Source organism: Tursiops truncatus, chromosome 5 (assembly GCF_011762595.2).
Source record: "Tursiops truncatus isolate mTurTru1 chromosome 5, mTurTru1.mat.Y, whole genome shotgun sequence".
NCBI classification, from domain to species: Eukaryota; Metazoa; Chordata; class Mammalia; order Artiodactyla; family Delphinidae; genus Tursiops; species Tursiops truncatus.
In genome coordinates, this window is record NC_047038.1 from 136,271,340 (window position 1) to 136,294,162 (window position 22,823).

At 39.5% G+C, this 22,823-nt stretch overlaps 1 protein-coding gene across 2 annotated transcripts in view; it reads left to right on the forward strand.

Annotated features, from left to right (window-relative positions):
* Positions 1-22,823, forward strand: part of PDGFC (platelet derived growth factor C) — a 219,346-nt gene that overhangs the window by 147,127 nt on the left and 49,396 nt on the right. For both annotated transcript variants that reach the window (XM_033857426.2, XM_073805625.1), the window contains exon 3: positions 17,504-17,684. In XM_033857426.2, the coding sequence (XP_033713317.1) occupies positions 17,504-17,684 (181 nt within the window). The remainder of the gene's footprint in view (positions 1-17,503; positions 17,685-22,823) is intronic.

Here is a 22,823-nt window from a genome sequence, read left to right on the forward strand (position 1 = left end):
AATAGAATAAGATTCTCGAAGTGGAGAAGTCTGAACGGAAGTGAACAGCCTGAGAAGGTCACAAGCAGGGTGGCTGCCAGGAGATGTCAGAAGTTGGTACTTACCGTCATGAACTCACCACCGGAAGGTGGCCTTTACCTGCGATGATCCAAAATTTGGTTTGAATAGCACATTGAACCAGCTTCTGAAGGCCAGGCTTAGGTGAAGCAAACTCTCAAAATATCAACTTGTAAACCAGAATTAAATGTATTCCGTTTAAATGAAAAATATAATGTCCGAGGTTCTGATTTGACAAAGAAGCAGATGAATGACCGCTCATGGTTTTGTACGTGGTGCTTTGCGGCACGTGCTCCAGGGTGTGTTGTAGGGAAGAGGCCAGTCCTGAAGGTGGGTAAGCCTCACAGCGTGTAGAGGAGGGCAAGAAAGTACGGATTAGGGTCGGCTACTAGCATCATTTGGATTATGTTAACCAGGGCCTGAAATCATGGGGTTTCAGTACAGAGAGGAAATAGGCAAAAATATTTTGAAATGAACAAAAATATTTGCACTCACAATTCATGGGCTGGGTTGTGTGTGATAAGGAAGCATTAGTCATAAAGCACTTCATAATTCATTAATCTCCTGTTTGACAAAGCAGGTGAGGAGAGTTAGAAAAACTTAGCTACAGTCCTGCTTGTTACTTCTTTGAAAGAGGTAAAACGTTTAGTCAAAGACAATGATTGAAATATGCACACTATTATATACAGAATACCAACAGGGACCTACTGTAGAGCACAGGGAACTCCACGCAGGTATCTTGTAATAACCTATAATGGAAGAGAATGTAAAAAAAAATATATATATATATATGTATACATATGTGTTTAACTGAATCACTTTGCTGTCAACCTGAAACTAACAACATTTTATTTAAATCGACTATATTTCAATAAAAATTTTAAAAAGAGAATGATTGATGAAAACAAGCCTTGAGGTTTGAGAATATGTAATTAATACTGCTTTTACAAGCCTTTATTCAGTATAGAAACACTGGTGAGGTTGAGATGTATAAGCATGGGTTCCTACTTGGAGACGATTTGAAAAAGAAACAGCCGCATACCTAGACCATAGAATTCAAAGGCAGCAAGTTGTGTAACTAGTATTCAGCTAGCGTGCCAAGGTGTATACAGTAAATCAGAGAGCTCGCCGTGGTAATGATTAGCATGTGAGGAAATGAAGGAGGAATAACTTTATAATAAATTTCTAAAAAATAGTGTCTAATTTGGGACTTCCCTGGCAGTCCAGTGGTTAGGACTTCGCGCTCTCACTGCTGAAGGCACGGGTTCAATCCCTGGTCGGGGAGCTAAGATCCCACAAGCCACGGCGTGGCCAAAAAAAAAGGTGTTAATTTATTACTCTGAATAAAGTCTAGAGTCCTCATGTTTTAAAAGCCACTTGCAATTATTTTTGAGAAAGTTATGCTTGTATTTAACGTGAATAGGCAGAATTAGAGAAAGAAGAAAAAAATGTTCAAGAGTGTAGATGTTAGTTATATAGGAATATTTCAAGACCACATGTGTAATCATGACTATTTGGTTGCCTACTCTACTTATGTTTGTATATAAATATGTATGTTAACATATATTCATGTGTAAACTCATCCATCTGTCCGTCCATCCATCCATCCATCCATCCATCCATCCCACTCACCAGTCATTTAGTCCTTGCTATGTATGGACCAAAGGCCATGCTGAACATTGGGAATAAAAAGATTATTAGATGGGCCCCTGGCCTCTAGAAAGCCTTGAATAGTAAGAAAATAGTAATGTGTGTAGTGTGGACTTTGCTGGGGAAGGTTGCAACCTCTTTGCCTGTGGGATTCACAGGCGACGTCTCTGAGAAGATGACATTCAGCTGAAATGTGAAGGGTACACGTAACTGTGCCGAGTGAAATGATACAGCTAATACTATTAGTCGTGCAGGACTTAATCGGTCAACTTTTAAAGTGTTGAGTGTGGGATCCATTGTTCTGAAGAATTCCATGCTCAGTATTTTAAAAGTTGCCATTAGGCACCTTCTAAGTAGATCCAGTGAAATGTCCTGCCGTGTGTGCTTGGGACGCATGAGTCATAATTGGTGATATAGTGCGTTCTTGACCTATGACAGGAATATTATCGCTGGAGTTGCCGTATTGAAAACTGGGATCATGTTCGCCATCTGGTGAGCTGTGCTGTCTCGCCCAGGTTGAGGTTCAAGATGACTAAAGCCCTGAGTAGCCCACAATTACTCAGTTGCCCAAAAGCCCACAAGTAGACGGGAAAGTTGTCTGTGTCTCATCAGATCCCTGAACTGAAGTTTGCAGAGGGCGGGGGCAGGGAGAGGATGCATGTTGCCGTATCTTTCACTTTCCTGTGTGGTTTGAAGCACTTCCGTTCGCCTGTCAGCCAAATGGAACGAATGGGTCAGTGTTTGTGCCTTGATATCAGATAGTAGAGGCTGGGGACATGGAGATGAAAAAAGAAAAGAAAAGAAAAGAAAAGAAATGCAGCCCCTGCCTCATAAGAGCTTGTATTCTAAGCTTATATCCTGTGCTAATACAGTATTAGAAAGACATTTACATGTGTATTTTTTTTCATATTTTAAACTCTAGTTTAAATGAAAATACGAACAGCTTTGTGATTGAAGCCAGAGTACAATAGCTGCTGCAAGTGGCTTCTGTTAGACTTCGGTTCTGCCTATACGGCGCGTGATCTGGTTCTCGTCTACTTTATTTATATTGTTTTCTTGTTTACCTATGAGATTAAGAAAATTAAGGAGTGACATGAGCGATTGATTCCTGTCATTTTCAGAGAGGACACTGAGGCTTAGCAGAATAAGTAGGTAGATAAAAATTTCTGAATATATGAATAGAAGTCAGGAGATAATTAAAAATGGAAAAAAAAAGCAGGGCTTCCCTGGTGGCGCAGTGGTTGAGAGTCCGCCTGCCGATGCAGGGGACACGGGTTCGTGCCGCGGTCCAGGAAGATCCCACATGCCGCGGAGCAGCTGGGCCCGTGAGCCATGGCCGCTGAGCCTGCGCGTCCGGAGCCTGTGTTCCGCAACGGGAGAGGCCACAACGGTGAGAGGCCCGCGTACCGCCAAAAAAAAAAAAAAAAAAAAAAAAAGAAGCTGAATTTTCTGGTAGCCCGGGAACCTATTAAAGGCTATGGTAAGAGTCCTGGATATCAAAGCCCCTTGAAGGGGTAATTTTAACAGGATGAGGAAAGAAATAGAGCAAGAGGAAAAATTGTAAAGTGAGAAGAGGAAAATAAAACAACCCTAGGGCCGAAACAAACCCGGCCCAGGGATACTGCCCAGGAAGGTGGGTTGAGCCAGGTGCACACGAAGCCTAGCATTTCTTATTTCCCTTTTCGTGCCACAAAATATGAAGTAATCACCTTAGCTGGACTTACCAGAGTGGTCAGATCACCTGGCAAAATGCAATGTTTTATTTAATGTGAAGATTTTTGTTCTGTTTAGTTTCTTGAGAAATGACAGTCCTTTTTCTTTTTCTTTTCTTTTTTTTCTTCTGCCTCATTCTGTAGTCAGGTTCAGAGGAGAATATCATCCCGTATATCCCATAAACCTTTTGGCATTAGAAATAAAAGTGATGATCTTAGAAAATCTCAAAGTGAAGATTGATTCTTTTCAAAATTGCTCAGTAAACTTTAATAAAAAATGATTCCAACTTACCTAATTCAGTTTCTGGATTTCATATGTGTATGAGATATATATATGAAAAGCTTGATAATGAACATGCTTAAAGTAAATACATATGTACTCAGGGGGTGATACAAAAATCAAAGTGATAAGAGTAGAATTTTACCTATTCTACTTATACCCTAAAGTCACACATGCATATATGTGTGTATATGTGTGGGTATATTTACATATGCACGGGGGTATATACACACACAAATATATACCTGTATCCTGTAGAGTGATCACGGAAGACAAAGTAGAAAAAGCAAACAAAGTAGCAGTAAAATTCCATTTTTATGACTTGGACAACACAGGTGAATGAGAAACGAGACGGTCTCGGAAACTAATAGAATCTTCATTCTATAATAAAAACTTCCATTAATTGAGCATCTTCTTCATGCCGGATCCCATCCTATGGGTGCCTCTTGGAATCACTCTTTGGTGTATCTGAGGAGGGATGAGGGATCATTTCTTTTCAGAAGAGTCAGATGGAGACTATGTCACGTGAATTCCAAAATCTGCTTTTGTGTTCCAAAGGATGACCTTTCTTTTTTTTTTTTAATTTTTATCGGCGTATAGTTGACTTACAATGTTGTGTTAGTTTCTACTGTGCAGCAAAGTGAATCAGTTATAAATATACCTGTATCCACTCTTCTTTTAGATTCTTTCCCCATAAGGATGACCTTTTAAGGTGTGATTTGCGCTGCACGACATGTAAGAAAAAGGACTTTGTGCTGCCGGACACTCTGCAGTCTTGGAGCCCTGGGTGTCCATGTGGACCAGTTGGCACTTGGAAGAGTTTTGTGAAAGTGCCTTGGTTAGGAGGAGGGGAGGGGCCTTCACTCCCGGGGGGCTTGGAGCCCCTAACCCCGGGCTGCCTGGTTAGGGAGTGGGCCGTGCACAGCGCGGGGCTCCTTGTTGGCACGTTTGCTCAGTGCCTCAGCCCCTCCAGGACCGTATGTTTCTCTCTGGCTTCATGATACGCTGATATTTACAAGTTGTTTCCATGGATATTGTCTGTAGAAAATGATGATATCCGGTGATTAGCAGTGCCACACGGACCTTGGGAAATAATAAAATATTCTAGAAAAATGTCGTAGTGGGTGTTTTCTAGTCATGTGCTCTGTGTTTAAGCTGCTTTCTTTTTGACACGACTATACACATCGACGGAAATGTGATTTGGATCTTAAACCAGAAAAAAAAAAAAAAGCTAAGATTTTTAAAACTACCTTCTGGACTGTCTAGTTTGCTGCTTATTTTGCCAAGAGGGACATGATGTCTAGAGCCGGTTAAAACTGAACAGCTCTTTCCTTAAAATAAGGAGTTCATGACTGAAGACTGAAGCGCTCTGCACATCTGTTTGTGTCTGTTAAAGTACGAGGCTGTGGGTCTGTTCTTAGGGATTTTACAGCTTTGAATAATGAATTATGCTGGATGGCCTGAAATTTGTTTTAAACTCTGAGAGTATTTTTTCTCAGAAATCATTCCATCATGAAATAAATTTTAAGAAATATAAATGCTCAAAATAAGTACCCTGAGCTTAAAAAAAACCACTCATATTCAGGACTGTGCCTGAAATTCTCTAGTATCCCAAGAGGCAGAATATTTTGATTTCACTTTGGTGTATTTTAAAACAAACTTATTTTGCCATTTGCACAGACTTTATCACCAAAAGGTAAATCTGTGTATCTAAACAGATGAGCCTTTTAAAATCCCTTATGCCTCTGATCAGCCATTTAAATATTTTCTTTTAAAACCAGGCCTGACGTCATGATAATGCTTTGATAAGCATTGCATGAATCCGGTCCAAATTTTATTATCACACTACTTAAGTAATTCTCTCAGCTTTAGATAAACCCATATCCAGTGCACCTTGGTCTGTCTGTGCAAGTGTAGGGACAATACAGCATAGGTAAAAAATGAACCAACCTAACCAACAGCAGTCCTTTGCAAATGTCTTGATTAATGATGGTATGGCCTTTTGTTAATATGTTTAGGCAATGGAATTCAGCTATTCAAAGAATCTATTTGGTTGGTAGGTAAACAGCATACAGAAGGAGCAGTCCGTAGGGTGCCTTTGGGTGATGGTTCATCGTGGCTTTCCTGTGCCTGGAATGGTGTTGATATTGGGTGGACAAGAGTATATCCGTAGGCCTTCTTGCTTTTAAATTTTGAGGCCCTTTAAGTAAGCCTTGACACGTGCGTTCCCATTTCAATATTCCTAGTATCCTAAACTCAAGAGTTGGAATGCATTACAGGAAGTCCTTTTTTCCTATATCCACCTACTTCTACAGGCAAATTCTCCTTTATCCTTACCCTGTGTATTGAAAGTAGAAGGAAAAACAAACAAGATGGTAATCCGTGAGAGAAAAACTTTGCTTAAGTCCAAGGAGAATGTTAACTTCGTTGCTTCAATTTAGTCCCTCCCGTTTCTGTCCGTACTACAGTGAATTGGTAGTTGGCGCATGTAGCAAAGGTATACTGTCTATCATTTATATAATTGTTACTTAATTATTACTGGCTTAACAGTGACTCAGTCAATATATGGTTAATAACCAGCCACACACCACACAGCATCACACGAGGCAGCCCTCAGTGATGGGAGGTTTTATTGTGAGAAGAATTACCTGATAGTAATGATGGTTAAGAGTGGCCCTCGGAGCAGAGAGGAGCCTTGTCTCGCGAGGGGGCTCTGAGTTGACCTGGTAACCGGAGCTGCCTGAACCTCGGCATAGTTTCAGGAATTGCACAATGGTACATGGTGATGTTTCTGTAACAGTGCATCCTTCACCCACGTCGTAGTTGCCTCAGGGTAGGGGTGATATGTTTCAAGGGCTGGCGAGTCTTGGAAAGGATGCTGAGCGGGTAGGTGGGTGCTGTTTTTACATTAACTCATTTCATCCCCACAACAGCCATCAAATTGACCCTGTGCCTGTGCCTGTTCTGTAGGACGTAAAATACAGACACAAAATTTGAGAATTCGGTATTTGCCCACTGCATTCATGAATGTGTCTTCTACTACAGTGAAAGGAGCAAGCGGTAATAATAATTAACAGCAAGGCATGTGTGCTTGTGTTCTAGGCAGGTAGGCTTTGTTCGGAAAGTAGGGCCATGGGGGCTGGTTCTGAGGTCCTCCTTGAGCCAGAAGTAATGATTCCCGCAGCTTGTGGTCGGGTGAGGAGCTCGCGGGGCCGCTGTTTCTCAGAGCCAGAGTATTGCATGTGGGGTTTTGACGATAGCAGCTACTAAAAAAAAAAAAAAAAAAAAAAAAAATACCACTTATTGAGCAGTTTACTCCTTAGGCATCGTTCTAATTGCTTCATATACATACATTCTCTCATTGACCATTCAAGACAGCCTTGAGAGTTAATGAATATTATCCTCATTGGAAAGAAGACGATCTAGGGAGGCTCCATTGTGTCCTGTTTTGCTAGAGACAGTATCATGTGATGGCTAAGAACATGGGCTCTGAAGCCCAGAGCAAGGACCTGCCTCCCCATTACTCTTCGCTGTATGACTTGCTTTGTTACCTCTTTATACCTCAGTTTCCCATCTCTAATATGGATATAATAATAGGAGCTACAGATAGGACTGTGTTTGAAGATTGAATCACTTAATATTTATAAAGGAGCTGCATACAGTATGTACTGCATAGCGTTTGCTTTATTATTGTGGTTATTATTTTGCACAGATAATTCTAGAAGACGGGATTTTGGTAAAAGTTATCGTAAACGCATGCCTTTTTGTCATTCAATAATATTGGTTGCCTTTCCTCATAGAGTGTTTATATTTTATTTGTTACTTTTATTACTATACCTTTTTACAGCTCACTGAAAGACATGTTTCCCTATTCGGTTTCTAACTTTTTTTTTTTTACTGTCATAAGGAAAAACTATTGATGCTTGTATATTGATCTCACAGTTAGTCACTTTACTAAACTCTATTTTCGTTCCAGGTGGTTTTTAAAAGCCAGAAACTTGGAAATCGTCTTTGATACCTGTTTTTCTCTCACACCCAGCCCACCTCCTATCAGATCTTCAGACTGTGCACAGCCTGGAGCCCATTCTTGACCCCTACCTGCCCCCGTGCTCAAGCCACCCACCTGGGTGGTGGCGGAGCGTTTCCAGTCTGTGCTTATCCGACTACTGTCTGTTCTTAAAGGATCTGTTATCAGCCAAGGATCGTTTTTCTCCTGCTTCTATTACATTTATTTGCTTTCCTCTCTTATTAAATTAGCTCGAGCTTCCCCCCAAAATGCTGAAAATAGTAGTGAGAATGGCCAATCCTGTCTTTGTTCTAACCTTAATGAGAATGACTTGGATTGTATTTCATGTAATACTTGCAGTTAATTTCTGTTGTGTAATTTTACCATGATTTGAAAGTTTCCTGCTCTTCACAGTTGACTCCGTTTTTATCTAAGTATAATTGACTTTATTATGTTTTTTCAGCATTTATTAATATGAACATGTAGTTTTTCTCCTTTGAATATTCTAAAAGGTCATCATTACATTACTCCTCAAGTTCATGTTGCAAATCCGTATTCTGTCAAGAAGTATGCTTTTAACCCACTAATGAACGATATTTGATTACATTTTATTTAGAATGTTTGCATTTCCCTCCATTTATAAATAGGTTTTTTGTTTTTTTGTGGTTTTTTTGCGGTACGCGGCCCTCTCACTGCTGTGGCCTCTCCCGCTGCCGAGCACAGGCTCCGGACGCACAGGCTCAGCGGCCATGGCTCACCGGCCCCAGCCGCTCCGCGGCATGTGGGATCCTCCCGGACCGGGGCACGAACCCCTGTCCCCTGCATCGGCAGGCGGACTCCCAACCACTGCTCCACCAGGGAAGCCCTTCCCTCCATTTATGAGTGCACCTGGTCTTCATTTTACATGTTTGATATTTTGCCATTTCAAAAAACTTGGACACAGTACTTTTTTTTCAATTATTAGAAATTTTTACTTTTTCCAGCTTTATTGACATATAATTGACATGTAACATTGTGTAAGTTTAAGATGTACAACCTGTTGATTTGAAATACTTATATATTGCAGTATGATTACCACTGTGGCATTAGCTAAGAGCCCCTTCATACCACGTCATTCTACTTCTACATTTAAGATCCATTCTCTTAGCAACTTTCAAGTATATGATACAATATTGTTAACTATATTCGTAAGATTTAGGCTAGGTTTTATTATTATTAATTGAGTGAATATCTGGTCACGTTCCATTTTTTTTTTACAATTGCTTACATAACATTGAAATTATACATTCCTTTAATATCAAACGGAACTCTTCTATAAATCCTATGCCATTGCATCTTTTTTTATTGACAGATGTTTGACAGTCTTTCCAATTTCTTCTGGAGTTATTAGTCTGTTCACTTTTTCCACTTTTTTAGTCAACCTTTGTAATTTACGTTTTCCTAGTAAGGCATCCATGTCATTTAGCTTTTCAGATTTAATTGGCAATAGTGTTGCCTAAAACATACTTACAGATGTGAAATCCATTTTTATCTGTGATTACCCCTTCCTTACTCCTATGCATGGAAATTCTTGACCTCTCTCTCTCTCCCCCAACTCCTTTCTGAGAACCAGTTCTTGGTTTTAATTCTGAATCCTAATTTGGTATTTGAATATATCTTTTAGAGTTTTAGTCTTCATTTTTTTCACTTTATACTCTCTTGGTTTTTTTTTTTTAATTTTTCTAGCTTTGTAGATTGAGTTCATGGCTTATATATTTGCAGTATTTTTATTTAGTAATAAGATAATTTAAAACTCTTCACTTCCTACCATGTACAGTCAACACCCCCATTTTTGACACGTAGAACTCTCATATTTTCCTGAGAATTACTCCATCGTATGTTGTCCTCCCTCTGCAGCATGCTCTTTGCTTTGACTTACGCATTTCCTATGTAGGTTTAAAGTTCTCCATAACGAATTTTGAGTGCCTAAAAGTAGACAGTCCTGAGTCAATTAAAATAAATACCTGTAAATGTATATGCCCAAATTATCAAGTTGACTGATTAATTTATTTGAATGACTGTTAATGGTTCTCCAGCCACTGAACGAGTTCATTTGGCCAATCTGGACAAAGACACATAAATTCTATACTGTTAAGCCTCAGAATAGAGGAAATATAATTAAGTAGGAACATTTTAAATATAATAGGCAGTACGGCTTCGCTCTTGAGAGCGTGGGCTTTGGAGTTCAGCTCCCAAAACCGAAGCCTTCGCTCTATACTTAGTTGCTATGTGACCTTGGCTGGGTACTTAGCTTTTCCATATTTTATAATCTGTAAAATGGGCAAAATAACAGTATTAACCTTTTATGATTTTTGTGAGGATCAAAGGAATGTATAAAGAGCAATGACTATGTGTAACATGTGTTACATGTGTAATTTTTAAAAAATTGTTATTGGAGTATAGTTGCTTCACAGTGTTGTGTTAGCCTCTGCTGTACAGCAAAGTGAATCAGCTATACGTGTACATACATCCCCTTTTTTGGATTTTCTTCCCATTTAGGTCACCACAGAGCACTGAGTAGAGTTCCCTTTGCTATACAGTAGTTTCTCCTATTTTATTTATAGTATCAATAGTGTATATATGTCAATCCCAATCTCCCAATTCATTCCACCGCCACCCCGCTTCCCCCCTTGGTATCCATGCGTTTGTTCTCTACATCTGCGTCCCTATTTCTGCTTTGCCAATAAGTTAATCTGTACCATTTTTCTATATTCCACATATAAAAGATATCATATGATATTTGTTTTTTTCTTTCTGACTTACTTCACTGTGTGACAGTCTCTAGGTCCATTCACGTCTATGCAGATGGCATTATTTTATTCCTTTTTATGGCTGAATAATATTCCATTGGATGTATGTATCACATCGTCTTTATCCATTCATCTGTCAGTGGACACTTAGGTTGCTTCTGTGTCCTGGCTGTTGTAAATAGTGCTGCAATGAACACTGGGATGCATGCATCCTTTCGAATTACAGTTTTCTCTGGATATAAGCCCAGGAATGGGATTGCTGGGTCATAAGGTAGCTCTATTTTTAGTTTTTTAAGGACCCTCCATACTGTTCGCCATAGTAGCTGTATCAATTTGCATTCCCACCACCACGCATAATTATTAAAATTTATTTTCATTATAAGGTAAAGTATGGATGACCATTCTGGTGCCTAAATAGGGATTTAAAACGTTTACTCTGTGTCTGGGTTGTCTTCTGTTAAACCAAAGTGTAAACCACCGAGCACTGCTGCATAGCTGTCATCTTGTTAAGTTTATTACCTTCCCCAACAAGCCCAGGCTCCCGCCGACACGTGCAGAATGAGGCCTTCTGAAGATGCATGTCTATCTGTTGGTAGAGTTTCACACCACCCTCGGGTTCGATCATTCACAGGGTAGATTTAATTGACAGGGTTTTAGTTAGTGTGAACTAGAAACAGCCTGTTTTGCAGGATTGGTTTATTTTCGTGGAAGGAAGCTAGGTGTCGGACAATTGTGTTTACAAGTGAATTTATTTCTTTGGTTTAGTCGTCAGCAGCTCTCCTATCTTAAGTTTTTAAATTCCCATGTGAGAAGGAAAATTTTGTCTACAATACCAGACTTGTTTGTTAAACATCAAAGAACATAAATCCTCTGTGGGTCCCCAGGGGTACGATAGAGAAAGGGAGTGCTCCTTATAAACCACTTAGCGCTGTGTGTACTGTATCATGTTTCCATGAGAAAGTGATGTTTGATTGGCCCCTAAAATAGGTTTAGTAAATCCCTTAAATACTGATGTGAGCAACCGTGCACGTGGGACATTAATACCTGAGAGTGTACTATAGGATTACCATGTCTCCAGAAAAGTCACCTGGGCATGTGTAGATTTCTGAATCTGATTCTGTTTTGTAATTTCACTTTTATGGGTCAAACGTTGCTTGGTTTTATTTTCTCCCATTCATTTGGCTGGGGCCTGCAGATAATCTTTTATCCTTGTTTTCTCTCTTCCTTTTCTTCTTGATGTTTTGAGCTGTGTTGTAGTGTGTCAGCCAACCAACTTAGGCAATGAGTCCCATATTCTCTACATGGCATTCTATGAGAAAAAAGAAAAATTTCGAAGTATTGGGGAAGATAATTGGATTGAATACTTTAGTCTTTTTCCAACCACACTCTATAAACAAGTTAGAGGAAAATATGGAATCGAGTGGCAGTGGTTTTGTTTTGTTTTGTTTCTATTTTGAAGGTTAGGAAGCAGCCGTGAGGCATGGTAATATGTGTCAAGTAGATTGTCACTGGGTCTGTTTTAGATGACTTGAATATGATTTAAATATAAGAATGCTATTTTTAGCAAGAGGATTTACTGTTTTGATTCACAAAATTAATGTGGAATAATTGGATGAAACTTAGCATTATATTATCATAATGACACTGCTTTTGAAAAACAAATCCTAAAATGCCAGATTTACTATGAAACAATTAGTAGTATAACTTAAGTTCTACTTCTGGAAGGCAAAAAACAGAGCACTTTTTAGATGTTCGTTTCATTTAACTTCATGGAACGAAAAACTATGTAGGTCTTTAAAATACGATGATAAATTTTTGTATGCACCAGACTTGTATGAGCTTGTGAGAATTAATTACCAGCTATCTAACTGCAAATCCAAAAATTGTTATAAAGATTAGGGTTATGGGGTGTTTTTTTTTTTTAATGGTGTCAAATTCAGTAGCAAATCTTCATGAAACAAGTAATAATCTACTTGTCACTCTTCTCTGCAGGACAGTGATTTTTGTCTCAGGATACAAGTTAGATATGGCAAAGTTTAAGACTTTGTTTTAAGTTTAAAGTTTTAAGCCTTAATACGTTAACACTGATAATCTAGATATTTCCGAGTGTGCTTAAAAACTCCTTTTGTTTTTATTATTTTTTTTTCTAAATTGTGTGCTGTCGTGAGTTGCTGAATTAAGGCCAGTAAGATCTTTCTTTTTATTCTTATATTTAAATTAAAAAAAAAATATTTTTGGCTGCGTTGGGTCTTTGTTGCAGTGCGCGGGCTTCTCATTGCGGTGGCTTCTCTTGTTGCGGAGCACAGGCTCTAAGCACACAGGTTTCAGTAGTTGTGGCACGCAGGCTTAGTAGTTGTGGCTCGTGGGCTCTAGAGTGCAGGCTCAGCGGCCATGGCTCACGGGCTTAGTTGCTCCGTGGCATGTGGGATCTTCCCGGACCAGGGCTCGAACCCATGTCCCCTGCATTGGCAGGCGGATTCCTCACCACTGCGCCACCAGAGAAGCCCCTAAAAACACCTTTTAAATACTTATAAGGAGCTTACACATCAGATTAACACATATGGTGTTTCTTTTTTTTTGGCCACGCCGGCGGCATGTAGGATCTTAGATCCCAGACCAGGGATTGAACCTGCGCCCCTGTAGTGGAAGCACAGAGTCTTAACCACTGGACAGCCAGGGAAGTCCCTGGTGTTTCTTTTTTTAACAGAAATCAAAAGGAAATATGTATAATAAAATAGGTATGTGAGTTGTTAGTTTTAGGTTCCTTGCAAATGGTATTCTTTTCTCTTGGGATGTTTCTATTAGAAAGATTATAATAGTTGTTTTGAAAATGGTCTGGAGGAGTTTGGGATTAACATATACACACTACTGTATATAAAAGAGATAACCAACAAGGACCTGCTGTACAGCACAGGGAACTCTACTCAATATCTTGTAATAACCTATAAGGGAAAAGAATCTGACAAAGAACATATATACGTTTAACTGGGTCACTTTGCTGTATACCTGAAACTAACACAACATTGTAAATCAAATTTACTTCAATTTTTTAAAATTAGAAAATAAAATGATTTTAAAATGATCTGAAGAAAGTTTTTGACACTATGTGTTCACCCAACCAGTTTATTGAAAATGACTTCATAACTGCCAGGCCCACGGGATGCTTCTTGGCTTTCATCTCCTTTGGTCTTTCTCTGGCAGTGACAGCGGGCCCACTTCTGCCTGGGTGGACACTCTCCCTCCCTCTTGCCTTCGTCCTGTGCCATCCTGCTTCCCTGAGGGCTCCTTTTCAGGATGTTTTTGTTACAAGGGCTTTCTTTCTGCCCACACTTGAGATGCTGTCGTTTCCGCATCCTCAGACGTGTTGTGATCCTGTGTCTATGCTGCTGCCTCATTGAAACCTCCTGTAGGTGCCCCATAGTCTGCAAGGGAAGCAAACTCAGATGCCCACGTGGGCAAGTGATGGAAATAAATGAAGATCTGGTTATTAAGAAAAAAAATAATAAAGCAGCGTAGGAAACCGACAAGGCTTTTTAAAAACTGGAAGGAGGATGTCTCATTAAAGCCCTTTCCACCTGGCCCAGCCTCAGTTTCCGTGAAGAGTGAAGGCCATACTGACCTCATGCGGTAAACGCTCTCCGTCCCTGGCACCCAGCTGCTTGGGTGAGGCCAGAGGACAAAGGGCCCTCCTCTCCTGGAGCTGACGCCGGTTCTGCAGATCTGAGTAACACAAGGAGTCACACCGGGGCTAATAATATTTAGTATGACCAGATGTTCAAATTTGTTTTAAAAGGGCCTGAAATCCAGATTTTTCTGTGAAATTTGACTTTTGAAAATGTTGACTTACAGACAGGGAAAGACAAATATCATATGATATCACTTATATGTGGAATCTGAAAAAAATAATATAAATGAACATATTTACAAAACAGAAATAGACTCACAGACATAACAAACTTACGGTTACCAAAGGGGAAAGGGGGGGAAGGGGGGATGGTGGGAGGTAAATTAAGAGTTTGGAATTAACATACATATACGCACTACTATATAAAAAATACATAGACAGTAAGGACCTACTGCACAGCCCAGGGAACTACGTTCAGTATCTGGTAATGACCTATAACGGAAAAGAATCTGAAAAAATACATATATGTATATGTGTAACCGAATCACGTTGCTGTGCACTTGAAACTAATACAACATTATAAATTAACTATAGTTCAATAAAAAGTAATTTAAAAAATACAGGTAGCACCTAAAAACTTAATTGATTCATTAAATGTGGACAAATATTTTAAAGAAGGGTAGAACCTCTTCACACTGTGCTTAACCTCTTTGGAACATTGGTCTCCAAACTACTTTTCTAACATCCGACTATGAAATTTCAAGGCCTTCGTACCTACACCTGTTCTTCCAGCTTGAGCTCCATCCTCTGTTCACAAGGGACCACCCCGGGCCCCTGGTTTCCTCTGTTACGTCCTCGGGATTGTGCTTCTCGCTAGAATGCGTTTCCATTCTCCCTGTCCCCCCTGGTCAGTCAGGACTCACTGACAGCCCAGATGCTGCTTGGAAGGCTGACCCTCATCTCACTGTACAGGGTTTCCCTCACCTTGAAAGGGTTCCGCACTGCCCGTTTTTCCTAAGCAACCTCATTAGAGCACTCAGCGCTGTTTAATGGACCCTGAGCCCATAGAAGCTATGGTTTCATCTCTGTATCCCGAGAATCTAGCCCAGCACTTGGTGGGCTGGCACTTTGGGCCAACACAGTGCTTCGCAGGTACTCGTGGAATGACTGAGCAGGCCTGAAATCAGCTGTCTGCAAACTAGCCCTGATGGTGACCCATATCAGAGAGCGTCACCTCCCAAACACAGAACAGACATACTCTGTGAAAAGCGACTTTGTTCCACCTGTACACGATCTCGGTATAAAAGTTACTCTTTGATTTAAATGCTAGTTATCAACTTTTATACCGCGTCACGTCTGAAATAACCACTCAGTCTGTTTTACCCAAATCTTCCTCCCCCCCGCCCCCCTTCCTGGTCCACCTTCACAGCAAGACTCCTGGGAAGGTTGTACCGGCTGCCTTGTGCATTGATCATTTACCACCCAGGCTCGTCGTGCGATCGAGCAAAAGCTATGCTCTCCTCCGGTATCTGAGTTTTCTTACTTGTTGCTTTCACAGTCGCAGGGTCACATTAAAGTAGGTGCCGGGTGGGAGCGAAGGGGTGCTGGGTAGAGAGGAAGGGCAAACTGTTGAGTGGGAGCTCTGTGCCAGCGACGTCTAGGCGCCGCGCGTGTGCTGCCCCGCCTTCCCTCTCTGAAAACATCCCCGTGAGTCAGGTAGCATTCTCCTCATTTTAAGGACAAGAAAAACGAGGCTGGAACAGGTTAAGTTACACACCATAGGAGAGCTCTGGCTACTGCTTGAGGACAGAGTTGCATAAGTACAATTGGTTCATTATGCACTTCGTCCTTTTTCATCAGTTTTTTTCTTCTGTAAATTCTGTACTGTACAAAGTGTATTAATTTTAGTTGTCTGGTATCTACTGAATTTAGACTTTTTAAAAAACCAACCCGTTGTTTTCATCCATGTCAGACCTCCCTTAAGAAAAGTTTGGCAATGTCCTCTTTACTGTTGTGAAACGCAATTCATAACAGCGATCATCTATTTATATGTGCAGTTGTTTAAAAAATAAATGTAGTGGCTTACATGCTCTGTAAAGCTGAAATAATAACAGTAATTTATATTAAAATACACATGTACCATTACAAGAAACGGAAAATGAAGTAGTCAGATGTTTGTATCTTCTGAGCAGCAGACTCAGACTAAATGCATATGTTTTCTGGTTTTCACTGTGATGCAAAGAGTATAAGCAATGTTCCTATTAGTGATTTGATTTTCCAAAGTAGTAGCTGTTGTTCCAAAGTACAGAAACTTCCTTCGACTTAACGTGATCGTTCTATTTCTAGAAAATTTGGCTTCAACTAAATCTGCAAAACATATTTGTGCTTCTGTGTGACCGTATTACGTTCTAGACTCAGACGGACGATAGCAGAAATGTTGCCTACGCGAGTGTCCAGCGAACTGTTTGAAAGGCGTGGAGGGCATGGAGCAAACACCCATTTTTGGGACTGTCCCTCGTTGGGTGTCCACGGACCTTGCCCACTTCACCCCGCCCCCATTGAGACAGTGTAAAATGCCCTACACGTTTCTCACAATTCTCATAAGGGGCAGCCCGGCTTTCCATGAGTGCCACGGATCGAAACTTTCAAACCCAAGTTAACATTGGTTAGAAAAGTATTAAGCATTCATTCCATAGGTTTAAGATACTGTGTGTAGCACAGTGTAAACCAGAAGATGTAAGAATTGATTCCTTTCTTCAAGGGTTTAACAGCCTAGCTAGCAAGATGGATCGCTTGCATAGGCGTAGTTAAAAGTATGTGTTTATCAGGAAGAGAAAGATGGCGGTGAGCTGAGAACAGCCAGAAAGGTCTCACAGAGGCAGCGCAGTACAGAGTGAGATTTGGAGGACGTGTCTATAAAAGAGTGGCTCTAGAAAAGCTTGGAACACAGATGAGGAAAGGGGGCCAAGGAGCCTGACTGGGGTGAAGGAGTGACTGCCGGAAAGTGATGGGCAGCGATCATGGAAATTAAGTTGGAGCAAAACTGTCATATCCAAATGGAGATTAAATTGAATAATTCATGAACGTCAGATATGGTCGCTCTGTACAAAATATTCAAGTTTTGACATGGCTCTTTAAATGAATTTGAAGTTCGTTACCAGTAAAACTGGAGGGCTTAGAATAGAAGACTTGTATTTCTTTAATTGGGAATGCATTTTCAGTTGTGTCTCTTCTTTGGAAGATTTTATTCTATTTATGCTGTTAAATTTGGGATGAACTCACAGCTGTAGTCCGCGGGGACTCATTGTCTCCATGGACATGGACTTTGAATTCCTAAAATAACAGACCATGGTTTGATGTCTCTTCTGTCTTGGTCTCTTGCAGGTATGATTTTGTAGAGGTCGAGGAACCCAGCGACGGAGCCGTATTAGGGCGCTGGTGTGGGTCTGGCACTGTTCCGGGAAAGCAGATTTCTAAAGGCAATCAGATCAGGATACGGTTTGTGTCTGATGAATATTTTCCTTCGGAACCCGGGTTCTGCATCCACTATAACATTGTCATGCCAGTAAGTACCACTTAGAGATGCCCTTATGTATCTGGATCAGTTGTTTGGTCACTTCTTTTTCTCCTTTTAAACAAGAGATTTAGGAAAACCAAGAACCAAAAACCTTTCCATAGCTTGATTTTTTTTTTCATAAATGTCACTATGGTTATCGCTATAATTTATTCACTGCAGATTATTAGTGTCTCCATTGCATTAAAAGTCCACGCTTTTATGTGATATTTTAATTTTCCCCCCATTAAGGTGTCATCTTTCCTTTCTGTACCCACCAAAAGTTGATTTTTTAGATGTGTCATTTTATCTTTTTGGGGGGGAAAGGTAAACTTATTAACTACTCTTTTCAAATCAGTGTTTTAGTAAAATATATTTTAAAAAGTAGTTATCTCAGTTTTCCTACTTATCTTAATATTTGTCCTGATTAATAATATTATGGACTTTGTACCCCAAAGAGGAAGTTTCAAAATTCTCACAGGGATTTAGGAAATCTGTTTTTATTTGTATTGCAATTGTTTATTCCCTTTATTTTATGTATTATTTCAAACATTTGTATCTGTTTGTTGCGCTGCAACGAAAATATTGAAAACCTTCTGGCTGTTTATCACATGCTGCTTATAATGGTAATTCAGAACTATTTATACAAATATGGTGTCACCTAGTATACTTTTCAAATATGATGAGTATCACCGTTTAAAAGAATATAAAATTGATATCATTAATGATTTCGACAGATTTAGCAAATCAGTATGCACACTGGGAACATGAAATGGTGTGGGCTACATGCATTAATTAACATGTATATTCTAACCAGGTATAAAAATAATGCATCCAGCACACTAACAATTCATGAGGCCAATTAGAAAATATGGGATCAATATTTAACTTTATATTATTATATATTTATTATAATTACAATTAGAATATATATAATCATAATTATGATAATTATATATTATATTGATATGTAAATATTATGAACAATTATACATTAACATAAATATTGTGAATGATTATACATTATTCATATATTATTATAATATTATATTATATAATAATTTTTAAACTTTGTGAATAATTATATATTATTCATATTGTAACATTAAGCAGGAATTTACCTTTTTTGATTGCCCAAACTCAATTCTGTGGAATAGTATTTAAGCAACTGACTAAATTATGAAATTTAAGTATTGTTTGAGATACAGCTGAAAAGAAACAACAGAATGTAAACTGAAGTTGGAAAAATGATAATTTATTTATTAACAGAATCATTTACTGTGTACAGTTGAAGTTAAGGGAGGTACCGCTAAAATATGCTGTGAATTTACATTGTGAATCTTGCTCAATTTTCTGATACAGATTATTTGAGATATCTGTGTCTATTCCATTATGAAATACTTTGCACAGTGTAGATTCTCTACCATGTCCTTTGTTAATTTCCAAAATTTTTCTTAATTTAACTGTTTAACATTTTTATTTAAATTTAATAAAATTTAATAATTTCACCTAGAAAAGTGTTAATATTAGACAAGGATGAACTTATTTAAAAACGTTTTGATACTGTGACTATTTGTTTGAATGAAGCCACTAAGAATCTGTTTATCACCCTTTCACAGTACGCTGCTTCACAGAATTCATGAGTTTAATATTTGTTTTAAGCCTAAAACGCCCTTGGGAGCCATGAGAAAACTACACTTTCAAAAGTTATACAGTCCATATTTTCCAGTTTGGATTTAGCACATCTAATGTTCTTAAATATTTATGAAACAATCAAATTTTACTGTAAAACATAATGGTAGGTCTTGTGTCATAGCGAATGTTTAATTTATCCCAAACCTGTGACAAAAATAAACTTGAAACTGAGAAGCTGTTTGTACAGTATTTTAAATGAACTAGTGTCTTCACATTATATTAATAGCAGTCTATTATCATCCCACAGAATAAGACATGAAAGCAAAAACATATATGCTGACACCAAGTGTTGCCTTCCTCTGATTTTATGATCTCATAGGTTGCCTGGTTGTATAACCCACGGAGTGGTGTGGAAGAAATAAAATATGTAAAGACAAAAACACAGGAAATGTACAGTGCCTCGCTTAGTTCTGGCCCCATTATAGCTTTTCAATAAGTAGTTGAATACTGAGTTGACCATACAACTCAGTCACCCCAGCTTAACTAACAGCGGATTCACTGACACTTGTGTTTCCATATGTATGTGTGTGTCAGATTCCTGAGCCTGGAGATGAGATAAAGACCCATAAGGATCTGCTGTAAGTACCACCCATCCTCTGGACTGGGAAAGACCCTGCCCCCTGGGTTTGACCTGTTACCAGGGATTCACTGTGACTAAGACCAGAAACTGCATCTGGAAGACTTTGGGTGAAGAGGGTATTTCTGTTTGCATCATCAAAATTAAGTTCAGTACGTTTTTAGATCGTTGCAGAAATAGTTGGATAAATTGTCAATATGGACTTCGGATTGACACTCTCCTGGGCTCTGTTGAACGTGTCTTTCTTGGTAACTAACTTCTTGGTAACTAGTTGCCCTGCGATGGCTGCCTGGGGAAACAGTTTGCATTATGCTTAGGAAACCATCAGGCTGGGGCCAGAAGAAGCAAGAGAAGAGGACAGTAGGTTCCTGCCTTGCTTAACATGTGTGACCTGGTGATTTTAATCTTGCCAGATGGCTTTCTGGAGTGATCACTGATACGTGAATTGTACTGTCTCACAAGCTTTGACTCCTCAGGGTGTGAGTTTACTTTGACGGTTTACCTGCCATTCCCTCACTTACCCTTTGCCCTGATCCCATGCAGCCGTGGCTCTCTCCATGCAGCCCACACTCATTCTGCTCTCAACAACTGCCCCGAGCTGGTGAGTGAAAATCGGTGAGCGATTTTGCACTCTAGCCTCCCAGAGTGTTGTGAAGTATCAGTGTACGTTGCTCAAGGGCACCCCTCCCTGCCTGACCCTCTCCCCCAGCATCCCTGCCAGCAGGGCATCATCCATCAGTCTTATCTGTGCACCAGCGAAGGAAAGCCTCAGGGAAGAAAGTTTGCCTTTTGGAGAGGAGACTTTAAAGTTCTGGGGCATTTGCTCAGGGGCAAGTACCCCTCCAAGCCCCTGGATCCTCGCTCACACTTTTTTTTTTCCCCAGAGATGAACTTCATAATTAACACACCCAGCTCCCCAGAGGCCATGGTCTCCCTGACTGCAAACCCCCTGCTGCACAGGAGGACTGAGGGGCCACCGGCCCGATGGCTTCTTAATTTTGTAATGATACAGTGCTGTTCAGCACAGGCCCTGAGTGCACTGTGAACTTCCTGCCTTGAGCTGTCGCTGTGCAGCTGTTCAGTGTTCCCTCATCTGCCGTCACCCCTGGGGGGGGGGGGGCGGTGAACCCCCCACGGAGCTGTCTCACTTACTGTATGTGACAGAGTAGTGATGATTCATAAACCAGAAAACTGAAGAATCGCAGTAATGGCACGACATACTCTCCTGGTCCTGGTGTATTAGGCTGTATTGCCGAGGTTACATTCTGGTTCTTCTTAAAGAAAGAATGGAACTGGAATCTTTTCTTTTCTTTCCTTCTTTTTCTTTTTGTTGTTGTTGTTGTTGGGGACTGGAGCACACCCCCGGGGTAAAGAAATTAGTGTCTACGTATGACGTCATATGCATTGATGGGTCTAAGCATCCTTACCTGCTTTTTTATAATGATCAGAACGAATGTTTTGCATCTATCGACACATAGAAAACAAAATGTTGAGTTTAATCACATTTTTTTCTGGGACGATTATAGAGAAAGTTTATTTTAATATCCTTTATATTTTACAAAGAAGAGAGTGAACTCCGCAGCCCTCTTTGGGGGCTTGAATGAATATTTATTCCAGTCGACCTTTAAGACTCTGTGGTTCTGATTACCATACATCTTAGCAGGAGAGTTTTAATGCATTAGTTAAAGTTCTCAGAAGTAGTTTTTGCTACACGTGTTGCCATTAAAAATTGGGATCGCCTTTGAAAGATGATTTACCCACTCTTTTTCCCTCCACCAGTGAATGAGAGAGCGTGTAGTTAAACAAGGGATCCCTTACTATTTCGGACAAAGTGATGCTGATCTAATATAGTTCATGCGTGTTTTATCGAGAGATATGCTTTCCTTTGTAATGTTATGTTTTCAGTACCATTCTCTTGATTCCCAGGTACCTTAGACTAAGACATGAATAACATTTATCTTTTCATTTTGCTCTTTTAAGTTGATATTATAGGCTGTTAGTTTAGAAAAAAAAAACATGGCATAGGATGTTTACCTGAAATTAGAGCTAGTTCTTTGTAGCTTTTAAAAAAATAGTACCAGATTGACTACATTAATTAAAACTTATAGAAGTTTCATGCTGTTTTCAAGAATTATTTATGGAAATGTATATTCCCCAATCCTGCTCCATTAATACGTAATGGAAAAGAAATGCAGGCAATTGGATGCCAAACAATATACATCCAGCTTTCTGAAGGGGCATAAGGAGTTAATAATGGCTTTGATTTTTGTTTCCTTTATGCTAGAAGAGGGAAAAAAAGGCCTGGTAGATTAGCAGTGAGAGATTGTTTGGGAAGAAATGAAGCAAAACTGAAATAAAACAGTGCAAGCCTGTTTCTGTTTGGAGGCCACACACAGTGAGCGCCAGCGCACATTTCAGATCTCTTAGAAAGAAAAGAAAATTTCTTGTTTAATTTTGGAGTAATTTATAATAGAGTATGTGTGTTTCACTCTGGGTACTGTAGCGTAAGCACCATTATTTTAAAACGTTAAGAAACCTACAAAGGCTGACAAATAACATCTTTTCTCAAATCAAAAAACGTTGTTAAAAGTGTTTTGTTTTTTAAAAAATCTCAGCCTTCATGTAAAATATACCGCGTATTTTTGTCAGTCAGTTACTTCACAAAACCGTACCTGTTTTTGAAATAAACTGCACAAATCCAGATCTGATATTTTTGGTGGTTTTATTCTTTATATAGAGAACTCTTCTTCTCGAGTATAATATTACTTGTAATCCATACTTTTTCAAATGGTTGTAAGATTTGAGGATTTTCTTTTTCTCCAAACTGGTTAACATTTTGAAGGGTGATTAAACTCCCGCCGCTTTCTTTCGGGATGGTT